Here is a 12,732-nt window from a genome sequence, read left to right on the forward strand (position 1 = left end):
GTAATGTTCTGAGGGCAAATGAGAATTTAGGAACTGCTATGAGAGCACCTAATGCCCAGCTCTGCCTGGACGGTGATTGGTGACTGTGTATATTTCAGGAAAGGCTTTAGCAAGAAGGTATTACTTTACTTTGATCTGAATCTAAAGGAGTTTGTTAAATGTTCAGGGGTAGATGTGCAGAAGGACATTTAAATAAACAGAACATCAGGTAATGGTCTTATATATGGCTTATCTGTTAAATTTTTATACTTGATCATTTGTATTAGGATTTTACCATTAGGGAAGGTGCAAGGTAATGTTGTTCAAATAGAAAAAATGAGTCAGGCATGGTGGCTCGATCCTGTAATCTCAGCACTTTGGGAGGCCAATGCAGGAGGCTTGCTTGAGACTAGCCTGGGCAACATAGTGAGACCCCATCGCTACAAAAAAATCAAAAAATTAGCCAAGTGTTGTGGCCCAGGTCTGGTAGTCCTAGTTATTAGAGAAACTGAGGCAGGAGGATTGCTTGAGCCTAGGAGTTCGAGGTCACAGTGAGCTATGATTGAGCCAGTGTACCCCAGCCTGGAGGGCAGACCAAGACCGTGTCTCTTTTTTTTTTTTTTTTTTTGAGACAGAGTCTCACTCTGTTGCCCAGGCTAGAGTGAGTGCCGTGGCGTCAGCCTAGCTCACAGCAACCTCAAACTCCTGGGCTCAAGTGATCCTCCTGTCTCAGCCTCCCGAGTAGCTGGGACTACAGGCATGCACCACCATGCCCGGCTAATTTTTTCTATATATATATTTTAGCTGTCCATATAGTTTCTTTTATATTTTTAGTAGAGATGGGGTCTCGCTCTTGCTCAGGCTGGTCTCGAACTCCTGAGCTCAAACGATCCGCCCACCTCGGCCTCCCAGAGTGCTAGGATTACAGGCGTGAGCCACCGCGCCCGGCCTAAAGACCCTGTCTCTTAAAAAGAAAAAAAAAAGGAATATTTCTTAAAGTGACGATTCTATCAGATGGTTGTTTTGCTTTAAATTTACATAGTGTTGCAGACCAGGTAGATAGAACACCTGTGTCATTAACAGTTTTTTCCAGCAGTGGTACTGAGGAGTTGTTCTTGTTGTTTGTATATTTGTATATATATATGTGTGTGTGTGTGTGTGTGTGTGTGTGTGTGTATGTTTTGAGTTTCTGTACTCAGGTCAGCAGCTGCTGGATGGATTTCATATTACATAAATTCTAAGTTGATAAAATAAGTTCATAGGGAAGAAAACTAAGTATGCCAGTATAAAATGTTAGATTCTTTTTCATATCTATGTTAAATCAGAATCAAATATTATTTATGAAACCATGATGCGCTTAATGGTGTTGTAGTTAAGAATGTTTGTTGTTTTACCCCCAATAACGTCAAATCAGTTTTGAATGCAGGGGTAAAATAAATAGAATGTCAGTTAGTCTTTGGGAACTTTAAAATAATTTAAAATAATTTATTTTTCAAATATAAGTGAACTAAGGACTATTATTTGGAGGAAGTTTGAAGGAATATCCATATAATAAAATACAAATTGAGAAGAGAGGCAACATGAATGTAACTAAGTAGAAAGTCATTAACTTCTCTTTGTAGTATAATATCTTTTAAGATCAAAAGGTAATATATTTAGTAAGTAGAATACAGGATTAGCTGTTCATGAAATAGGCACCCTCATTTTATTTAAAATCCCTGCCAATATATATTTTTAAATCTGGCATAGGTTTTTTTTTTCTTCTTCCTGAGGCAGTTCTTGAGCTTTGGGTTTAAGGGATGTGACTATAAACTATGTTTATGTAATGTATTTTTTTTCTTGTCATTGGTTCATAAATTTTAATTTGGTGATAAAATGCTTTACTTTTGCAAAATGTGTACAGTTGAAGGATCTGTAATTTTCCTTTTGGGGGAAAATGGTTGACACAGTTTCTGGGGCATATCTTAGCCATTGTAGCTGTTCTGTATTTATTGAGTAAATGAATGCATTTGACTCTTTATTCCCAGCCTTCTATGCAATACCCCAAGTAGCTGAAGCACTAATTAACTAAAATGGAGAAATTAAAGATACTTATCTTCTCCAAGGGAAAAAAAAAACTTAATGGAATTTAATTATTTTTATTTTTTACAAATTATGGTTTTGATCCTTAAAAGTTTTCTTCCTGAGATTTAAAATTAAAAAAGATTTTTTTTTTTTTTTGGTAATATTTTCGTTTTTTCTTTTTCTTTTGCAGGTATGGCCTCACAAGTCTTGGTCTACCCACCATATGTTTATCAAACTCAGTCAAGTGCCTTTTGTAGTGTGAAGAAACTCAAAGTAGAGCCAAGCAGTTGTGTGTTCCAGGAGAGAAACGATCCACGGACCTATGTGAATGGTAGAAACTTTGGAAATTCTCATCCTCCCACAAAGGGTAGTGCTTTTCAGACAAAGATACAATTTAATAGACCTCGAGGACACAACTTTTCTTTGCAGACTAGTGCTGTTGTTTTGAAAAACACTGCAGGTGCTACAAAGGTCATAGCAGCTCAGGAGCAGCAAGCTCAAGTGGAGGCCCCTCAGATTGGGGTGTGGCGAAACAGGTTTAACTTCCTAGGAGGCCCTCAGCGATGTGGATTGAAGCGCAAGAGTGAGGAGTTGGATAATCATAGCAGCGCAATGCAGATTGTCGATGAATTGTCCATACTTCCTGCAATGTTGCAAACCAACATGGGCAATCCAGTGACGGTTGTGACAACTACCACAGGATCAAAACAGAATTGTACCACTGGAGAAGGTGACTATCAGTTAGTACAGCATGAAGTCTTATGCTCCATGAAAAATACTTATGAAGTCCTTGATTTTCTTGGTCGAGGCACTTTTGGCCAAGTAGTTAAATGCTGGAAAAGAGGGACAAATGAAATTGTAGCAATCAAAATTTTGAAGAATCACCCTTCTTATGCACGTCAAGGTCAAATAGAAGTGAGCATATTAGCAAGGCTCAGTACGGAAAATGCTGATGAATATAACTTTGTACGAGCTTACGAATGTTTTCAGCACCGTAACCATACCTGTTTAGTCTTTGAGATGCTGGAACAAAACTTGTATGACTTTCTGAAACAAAATAAATTCAGTCCCCTGCCACTAAAAGTGATTCGGCCCATTCTTCAACAAGTGGCCACTGCACTGAAAAAATTGAAAAGTCTTGGTTTAATTCATGCTGACCTCAAACCAGAGAATATTATGTTGGTGGATCCTGTTCGGCAGCCGTACAGGGTTAAAGTAATAGACTTTGGGTCGGCCAGTCATGTATCAAAGACTGTTTGTTCAACATATCTACAATCTCGGTACTACAGGTAAGTACAACTCCTTACTTTTTGGTTATTTAATAAATGTTGAATTTCTGCTAAATGAAATAATTTTGTAAGTGTACGTGGTGAAAGAGAATGCTGCAGTTAAATAAGGAAATAAAGATAAGATCAGTTTAGGTCTGAGGTTTTAAAAAGATTTTTAAAATCTAGCCATAAAATCTGTCCAAGCATATAAGTTCCATGCTAAAGACATCTGGTTATTTTTATTGTCAATAGAAGACATGAAGGAATGATAACTGATTAATGATGATCAAAGAGAAGTCTTTAAATGTTGGAAAAGTGTTTTTTTTTTACAGTATTTTTTCAATTATTTTGGGACATTTCAGCACTTGAGAAATAGTTTATCAAAGGCATAATCATATGTAATTGAATATTTTGAAAAACTATATACAGGTTGTGTATCCCTTATCTGAAATGCTTGGGACCAGAAGTACTTTGGAATTTGGATTTTTTCAGATTTTGGAATATTTGCATTACCAGTTGAGCCTCCCAAATCCGAAAATCTGAATGTCATTCAATACTCAAAAAGTTTCAGGCTTTCGGATTTGGGACGGTATTCAAGCAGTTATTCTGATCAATGATTTTAAGATTTAGATATGGCTCCCATGAATGTTTAGGCCACCTTTTCATAACCAGTTTTATATGCTATGGGTAATGCTATTTTGGTGTTTGTCCTGTGGGCAGAATGTAAAGAATTAAATACTTTCCGTGTAAATAGTGATAAAGTGCTACAATGTCATGATTAATACTAACCTGAAATACAATAGTCTGGGGGGCTAGCTAATAATTACAAAGACTCAAAATACCAAAGATTCATTCTTGAGTGTGAAAATGTTTTTGAATTCATAGCATAGTTTCATAATTTTGAGAATTATTTTCATTTCAGCCTAAACAAATTTATAGTCTTTGTGTACTCTAGATCCCCGCAAGGCCCAACATAATGGGCAAATACAGGATCTGCCAATATTGGTCATTCATAAGTTGCTAAATAGACAAAAACATGCAGTTTTTGTTAGGAGTTGTTAAAACATGAGGGTTATAAATTTAGATCCACTATGGAATAATTATTTTCCAATATTGCATCTGCCTTTGCACTGTACCTAATTACTCTTCTTGCAAGTGTGTGCTGTAGTACCCAGTACAAAATAAAGGAGAAATTAATTAGCTACTCCAAAAATCAACTCTAAATATATGCCTTACCATCAGTAGGTCATCAGAAGGAATTGTACATTTATGCCACTCAGAGTAATAAGGTTTATTCAAATATGTGTTAGGAATATAGCTTGATTTATTCGTAGTATATTCCTGATTGTATGGTTTTTAGTAGTAGAGTGCTAGATTCCATCCTTAAAACTTTTTAGGTCATTTAAAAGGTAATTTGCTGTTGTTGCAGAGTAGCAGCTCTTCTTAATATCACATAATTCAATTTACTTGATCCACTGTGTTCCTGACATATTTTTTTAATTTAATGAAATGCAAGATTAGCTTTTAGTTAATTTTTTTCTGGAAAAATTATTTTAAAATCTTATTTAACAACAGAAAAAGAATAGTGCTTTTTTACCCCTTTTCCTTTGTACTCTATGGATTCTGTCTTAAGAGCTTTATGGTCAGGTAGCATATTACATAAACTCCCAGGCTCCAGCTACTTGGGCCCTATATTTAGTTCACTTGTTAGTAAATGACTTCACTTTATTTGGGTCTTGCATTATTCTGCATATCAGATTTAGCTTCATGTGATACCTAGCTTCCCTTTCTTCACGTGAAATATTTTAGATGAAAGTAAAAAAAAAAAAACCTCATTTATTTTTTATACTTGAGAATGTCTATTCGTTTACTAAATGTTTCAAGAGGGTGAGGGAAATCCTTCAAAAAGCAATCTAAAATGGTAAATATTTTATGATACTGGTTTCTAGCTTTAGTCCTCTGCACAAATATCAATCTCTGTGTTGGGAATGAAAAAAAGCTATGAATAATTACTAAGTACCATTAGTAGTTTCTAATTTGTGTTTATATAAATTTCAGGTAAATAATTTACCTTTCAGAAGCTATACAATTGCCATGCTAAATTACAGTCTCTGTGTTTAGGGTAAAAAAAAAAAATGAGGCTCTTATTTGTAAACAGAAACTAGTGTAAGCATTTTGGTTGATATTGCCTGGATAAAAAATTAAATGGACTTCATGAGTCAGTTAGATCCAAGAGTTAGAAGAGTGAGTGAATATTAAGGTAGATTGGTGAAAATGTAGTATAGTCCTTAATCAGGTGCAGTTTAAATATCTAGTGTAATTTAGTATGAAAATGACAAATAACCATTACTCTCTTTCAATATTTGTTTGTACTTTATGTTTGGAACCCTGCCAATTCTGGCTTGGTTTATGACTAGGTTACTTATAATTCTGTTGAGGCAATAAGCAAAAGTGTCTTATACTTGATTTTTCAATCTTTGTCAAAAATACATTGCATTTAAAAAATGAAAGCAGGAAGTGGAAACTTACCAAATTAAATATTTTTGAGCAAAGCACAGTGAAAGCACACATACCCTGATTTCCAAGGTAAACACAGGCTTAAACCTGTGTTTAGACACAGGTAAACACAAGTTCATAAGTTATTCTATTTCTTTGAACTGTGTAACACAGAAATGTAGTAGGGGTATCTTAAAATAGACAGGGGACAGTGGCCAGAAATTGTTGACTACTATAGATGGTGAGGCTGTCTAGCTCTTGCTGTGATCGAAGCCAGAAGTACATGCTAAGGGCATTGATTTGCTCAAGGTCAGCATGTTCTAAATTCAGCTGCTTGAATATGGTTTCTGTCAAGAACACATAGGGCTCTTGAATGCATAAAAGGTTTTAGCGGCAGAAGGTGCTGTATTTATGAGGTGTGGTGGCAACATTCAGGTCATGAATTTCTTTTTCCTTTTTTTTTTTAAATATAGAATTTTAGCCTGTGGTTCTGAGTCATTTGAGGGCACAGACAGGAAGGTAGATTGTAAAGTAACTGTATAGCAGTTATATTCTTTGCTACTTTACTGAGTAATTTAGCATTAATTGCTACTGAATTAAAAAAGTGATTTCTATTTTGCATATAAGAGTTGACAAAAAAGTATCTAATGGTAAATAGTTTAGACATACCAGTTCTTGTTCAGTCATTCTCACCTCTCATGCCTTCTTAGATCCTGAAGTATCAAAGATAAAATTCTTACAACAAATTAAATTACGTAGAAAGACCCATACAATAATAACTAATGTTTTATATAGGGTAGTTTGTAATAGATCAATATGTATTTATACCACGTCATTTTTTTAAAGTACGTTTCCTTATATTTCCTAATTTGTTTTTCACTTTTCATCTCTTGAGTTAGGTAGCTCAATTGGTGTTATTCTTATTTGATAAGTAGAAAACTGAGACTTATACAGGTCAGACAGGTTCAAATTTACACTGTAGGTAAAACTCCACAAATTTTTTTTACATGTTTTTTAAAAAAAATTTTTATTGGTAAAATATGCATGTATAATTTACCATCTTTACCATTTATAAGTGTATAGATCCATGATAGTAAATTTATGTTCTTTTTTTCCCCTTCCTCCTTTCCCCCTCCCCTTTCCTGTCTCTTGATAACCACCAGTCTACTCTCTATTTTCATGAGATCCACTCTTCTTTTTTTTTTTTTTTTTTTTTTGTTGTGACAGAGTCTCACTCTTTCCCGGGCTAGAGTGCCGTGGCGTCAGCTTAGCTCACAGCAACCTCAGACTCCTGGGCTCAAGCAATCCTCCTGCCTCAGCCTCCCGAGTAGCTGGGACTACAGGCATGCGCCACCATGCCCGGCTAATTTTTCTATATATATTTTTAGTTGGCCAGATAATTTCTTTCTATTTTTAGTAGAGACGGGGTCTCGCTCTTGCTCAGGCTGGTCTCGAACTCCTGACCTCGAGCGATCTACCCGCCTCGGCTTCCCAGAGTGCTAGGATTACAGGCTTGAGCCACCGCGCCTGGCCATGAGATCCATCTTTTTAAAGCTCCTGCATATGGCTGGGCACAGTGGCTCACACCTGTAATGCTATCATTTTGGGAGGCTGAGGTGGGAGGATCACTTGAGGCCAGGAGTTCGAGACCAACCTGAGCAACACAGAGAGACCCCATCTCTACAAAAGATAGAAAAAGTAGCTGGGTGTGGTGGCCTGTGCCTGTAGTCTCAGCTACTTAAGAGGCTGAGGCAGGAGGATCCCTTGAGCCCAGGAATTTGAGGCTGCAGTTAGTGATGCCACTGCAATCCACCCTGGGCAATACAGTGAGGCTCTCAAAAAAAAAAAAAATAAAAATAAAAAAATAAAATAAAAAATTAGATAAAAAATTAAAGCTTCTGCAAATGAGTGAGAACATGCAATGTTTGTCTTTCTGTGCTTGGCTTATTTCACTTAACTTAATGGCCTCCAGTTCCATCCGTGTTGCTGTAAATGACAGGAATTCTTTTTTTTAATGGCTGAATAGTATTCCATGGTATATATATACACCACATTTTCTTTATTCATTCATCTGTTAATGAGCACTTAGATTGATTCCATATTTTTGTGAATAGTACTGCAGTAAACATGACAGTGCAGATAGATCTTTGATGTATTATATTGGTTTCCTTTTTTTTGCATAAACATAGGCTGTCCGGAAAATATCCAGCCATTATTAATATAATGAGAGCAGTTTACATGGCTGGATACTTTCTGGAACGCCCTCGTATGCTTAGTAGTAGAATTGCTGGATCATATGTAAGTTCTATTCTTAGTTTTTTGAGGAATCTCCATAGTGTCCCCATAGTGGCCATGCTAATTTACATTCCCACCAACAGTGTGTGAGGATTCTCCTTTCTCCACATCCTCACCAGCATCTGTTATTGTCTTTTTTTTTTTCCCCAGTGTTGCCTGTCTTTTTGATACAAACCATTTTAACTGGGATGAGATGATACTGCATTGTGGTTTTGATTTGCTTTTCTCTGATGGTTACTGATGTTGAACATTTTTTCATATTCCTGTTGGCCATTTGTATGTCTTCTTTTGAGAAATGTCTGTTCAAATCTTTTGCCCATTTTTTATTTAATTTTTTTTTGCTGTGGTAATGCTATAATTTTTTGTTGAGCCTTTTTTGGATGCTGTTACTGTGCCAGGTGCTAGGGATACAGAGATGATTTGTACATGTTCATTAATTTATATGATCTTTATCATCTAATGGAAGAGAAAAATAGTTTATTTCAAGAAATGCTAGGGTACCCTAGCACTCTGGGAGGCTGAGGCGTGTGGATTGTTTGAGCCCAGGAGTTCGAGACCAGCCTGAGCAAGAGCGAGACCCCATCTCTACTAAAAATAGAAAGAAATTATCTGGCCAACTAAAAATATATATAGAAAAATTAGCCGGGCATGGTGGCACATGCCTGTAGTCCCAGCTACTCGGGAGGCTGAGGCAGGAGGATTGCTTGAGCCTAGGAATTTGAGGTTGCTGTGAGCTAGGCTGACCCCATGGCACTCTAGCCTGGGCAACAGAGTCAGACTCTGTCTCAAAAAAAAAAAAAAAAAAAAAAAAAAATGCTAGGATAGTAGTATGTGCAGGGTGCAGCGGGAACCTAGAGGAAAGCACTTTAACCTGATCTGAGGAGCAGAGAAGACTTCTGAGAAGAGATGATACTAGAGTAATCCTTGAGAGCAGAGAAGGAGCCAGTATTGACTAGTCTTGAGAGCATTTTCTCTCACTAACCCACCCTTGACCTATAAAGGGTAGATATTGGGCTGAAATGCTGCTAATTTCTTTTCTATATCATAAAATAGTTATTTTTTGTTTGGGAATCTTTATTAGAGAAATATAAGATTGTCTGATGTGTTTAGTTTTAATGGAAGTTTTTTTTTTTTCTCACCAAGTTGTGATTTGATAGAAGTTTTAATAGAAGGTTAGGAAATTCTATAATGAACTGGTTTTCAATGCTATACATTATGGCTGCAGACAGCACTTTACTACGTAAAGTACTTTTACATAGCCATAGATTACTACATATATCAGACTGTCTATTAACAATTCTGGCAGAGCTCTTAAAGTTTTCTTTTTTTAAGTTTTATTGAGAATAATTCACATACCGTGAACTTTACCCATTTAAAATGTACAATTCAGTAGCTTTTAATATAGTCACTGTTGTGCATCCATCAGCACAATCAATTTTAGAACATTTATATTACCCCAAAAGAAACCTCCACACCCCTTAGCCATTGTTCCCTAATTTTTCCACCACCCTCAATCCTAGGCAACCACTAATTTACTTTATGTTTGTGTAGATTTGCCTATTCTGGACCTGTCGTATAAGTATAATCATATAATAAATATGTGGTCCTTTTTGACTGGCTTTTTTTCACTTAGTATAATGTTTTCAAGATTTATCCATGTTGTAGGATGTATCAGTATTTAATTTCTTCTTATTACTAAATAGTATTTCATTGTATAGATATACCATATCTTATGTATCCATTCATCAATTGATTGGAAATCTCTTAAAATTCTATCAGTGGAAGGATATTTGAATAGAAACTGTGATTATGGTCTATGATTAAGTCTTTCATTCAAAATATTTAGTGCCTCTAAAGTGTAAGGTATTGTGCTGAGTGCCGCCTATTCATTGAGGAGAACAAATATACTCTGTGTCTTTCTGGTGCTTACAATCTAATGCACAAACAACAAAAAAGTAAAGTACTCTGAGCAAGGCGAGAGAATAACAGAAGGGACTTAAACCTTTTTTTTTTGTTCCTTGTTTTTTTTTTAACTTTGAAATAATTTTTGATCTACTAAATAAATTTAGACATACAAAAAAGTTGTAAAAATAGTGCAAGGAATTTTTATATATCCTTCACCCAGATGCCCCAAATGTTTCAGATGTTAGCATTTGACCACTCAAGTTTTATCACTCATTCTTTCTATTTCTAAACACACACACACACATTTTTCCTACAGGGTTTGATACGAAGCCTCTTTACCTCTAAAAAAAACTTCAGTGTACATTTCCTAAACATAAGGACATTCTCTTGCATTACTGCAGTACAGTTACCAAAACCATCATCAATTAACATCAATATTAGTGATTTGATAAACTATTTAAAATACTATTTGAGGAAATTAAAATCAATTTATTACTGTTAACTAATTTACAAACTTTATTCAGATTTTGCCACTTGTCCTACTGATGACCTTTTTTCTGGCCCAAAATTTAATCCTTGATCACACATCACATTATTTGACATGTCTCTTTAATGTCCTCTAATCTTGAACGGTTCCTTAGTCTTTCTTTGCCTTCATGACCCTGACACTTTTTGAGTTGTACCAGCCGGTTATTTTGTTTCTCATTTTGTGTTTGCCTTCTATTTTCTCATGTTTAGATTCAGGTTAAGCATTTTTTTTTTTTTTTTTTGAGACAGAGTCTCACTCTGTTGCCCAGGCTAGAGTGAGTGCCGTGGCGTCAGCCTAGCTCACAGCAACCTCAAACTCCTGAGCTCAAGCGATCCTCCTGCCTCAGCCTCCCGAGGAGCTGGGACTACAGGCATGCACCACCATGCCCGGCTAATTTTTTCTATATATATTTTTAGCTGTCCATATAATTTCTTTCTATTTTTAGTAGAGATGGGGTCTCGCTCTTGCTCAGGCTGGTCTCGTACTCCTGAGCTCAAACGATCCGCCCACCTCGGCCTCCCAGAGTGCTAGGATTACAGGCGTGAGCCACCGCGCCCGGCCCAGGTTAAGCATTTTTGACAAGAACTTCAGAAGTGATGTTGTGGCCTCGCTCATTGAAAGGCACATGATGTAAATTTGTCCCATTATGGGTATTATTAACTTTGATCACTTGATTGAGTTGGTCTGACTGCCAGGTTTTTCCACCATAAAGTTACTATTTTTTGTTTGTAATTAATAAGTACAATATCTTGTGGAAAGATACTTTGAGACTATTTATGTATACTGTTTCTCATCTTATTTTCACTAACCAATTAATTAGGCTTTAAGCAACTATGACTGAGGGCTGCCAAATGATGATGATTTTCTGATTCCATCATTTTTCTATTAGGAATTCTTCTGCAAGGCAGAGCTTTTTCTTCCCTCCCTCTCTCCTCCTCTCTCACTCTTTTTTTCTGTATGGACTCATGGATTTACATTTAATTCAATGAGTTATAACCTATCACTCATCATTATAGGTTTTGTTGCACAGATTATCCCAGATTGTACAGCAAGAGCCTCTTTAAGCTTACTCCAGTGTCCCTGTGATATGGCCCCATCCTTCCTTCAGGGCTTAATTTCTGGCACCACAAAGTGTTCTGATTTACCTTGTACTTTTCTTGCCCCAGCCTTGGGATTGGCCATTTCTCTAAAGAGCTCCTGTTCCTTTTATTGGAGAATGGTGTTTAGAAAACAAGATGTGGACACCAGTGCTGGGTATTTGAAAATCCATGAAATATGTTTGTAGTTTCTTAGACTATGCTTTAAACCAGGGTGGTTTTTTTTTTTTTTTGAGGGAAGTGGGTGGGGAGTATAAACTTCAAAGTGTAAAATTCAGAATGTTTGTTTAAATATAATTGGAATTCAATTTTTTTATATCTTTAGTGTTCTAAGCTTCATGAAGGCTTTTTTTTTTTTGTTGTTGTTGTTGTTGTTGAGACAGAGTCTCACTTTGTTGCCCAGGCTAGAGTGAGTGCCGTGGCGTCAGCTTAGCTCACAGCAACCTCAAACTCCTGGGCTTAAGCGATCCTACTGCCTCAGCCTCCCGAGTAGCTGGGACTACAGGCATGCGCCACTATGCCCGGCTAATTTTTTCTATATAGATTTTTAGGTGTCCATATAATGTCTTTCTATTTTTAGTAGAGACGGGGTCTCGCTCAGGCTGGTCTCGAACTCCTGACCTTGAGCAATCCACCCGCCTCGGCCTCCCAGAGTGCTAGGATTACAGGCGTGAGCCACCGCGCCCGGCCCATGAAGGCTTTTGATAGTGGTATTAAAGGACTGACTTCCTTTAGTTTCATGATTAAGTCACTCAAATACTTTTAAGAGCAAAGTGACTAGCTAAAATGCTTTCCAAATTTTAATTAAGTCCTGTCTTGTTCTTTACTTTTCAAGTAGTCTTAGATAATCTTTTATTTCCAATAGCTGGAAAAATTTTTTTTTTGACATGGGGGCCTCACTGTGTTGCCCAGGCTGGAGTGCAGTGGCTATTCACAGGTGCAGTCATCACACATTCTAGCCTCGAACTCCTGGCAAGATCTTCCACCTTAGCCTCGTGAGAAGCTGGGTCTACAGACACCACCCCTCTTCTGGCTAGAAAAATGAAAATCTTGATTATTGATGGTAGATGTATTGATGGAAATTAAAAAAAAAAAAAGG

The 12,732-nt window shown here is 36.6% G+C and overlaps 1 protein-coding gene across 6 annotated transcripts in view; it reads left to right on the forward strand.

The window, feature by feature from the left end:
- The window catches only part of HIPK3 (homeodomain interacting protein kinase 3), a 98,600-nt gene that overhangs the window by 27,423 nt on the left and 58,445 nt on the right, over positions 1–12,732 (forward strand). For all 6 annotated transcript variants that reach the window (XM_069471257.1, XM_069471258.1, XM_069471253.1 and 3 more), the window contains exon 2: positions 2,234–3,332. In XM_069471257.1, the coding sequence (XP_069327358.1) occupies positions 2,236–3,332 (1,097 nt within the window). In that variant the 5' untranslated portion in view covers positions 2,234–2,235. The remainder of the gene's footprint in view (positions 1–2,233; positions 3,333–12,732) is intronic.

The sequence above is a fragment of the Eulemur rufifrons genome, chromosome 6, assembly GCF_041146395.1.
Source record: "Eulemur rufifrons isolate Redbay chromosome 6, OSU_ERuf_1, whole genome shotgun sequence".
Taxonomy (NCBI): domain Eukaryota; kingdom Metazoa; phylum Chordata; class Mammalia; order Primates; family Lemuridae; genus Eulemur; species Eulemur rufifrons.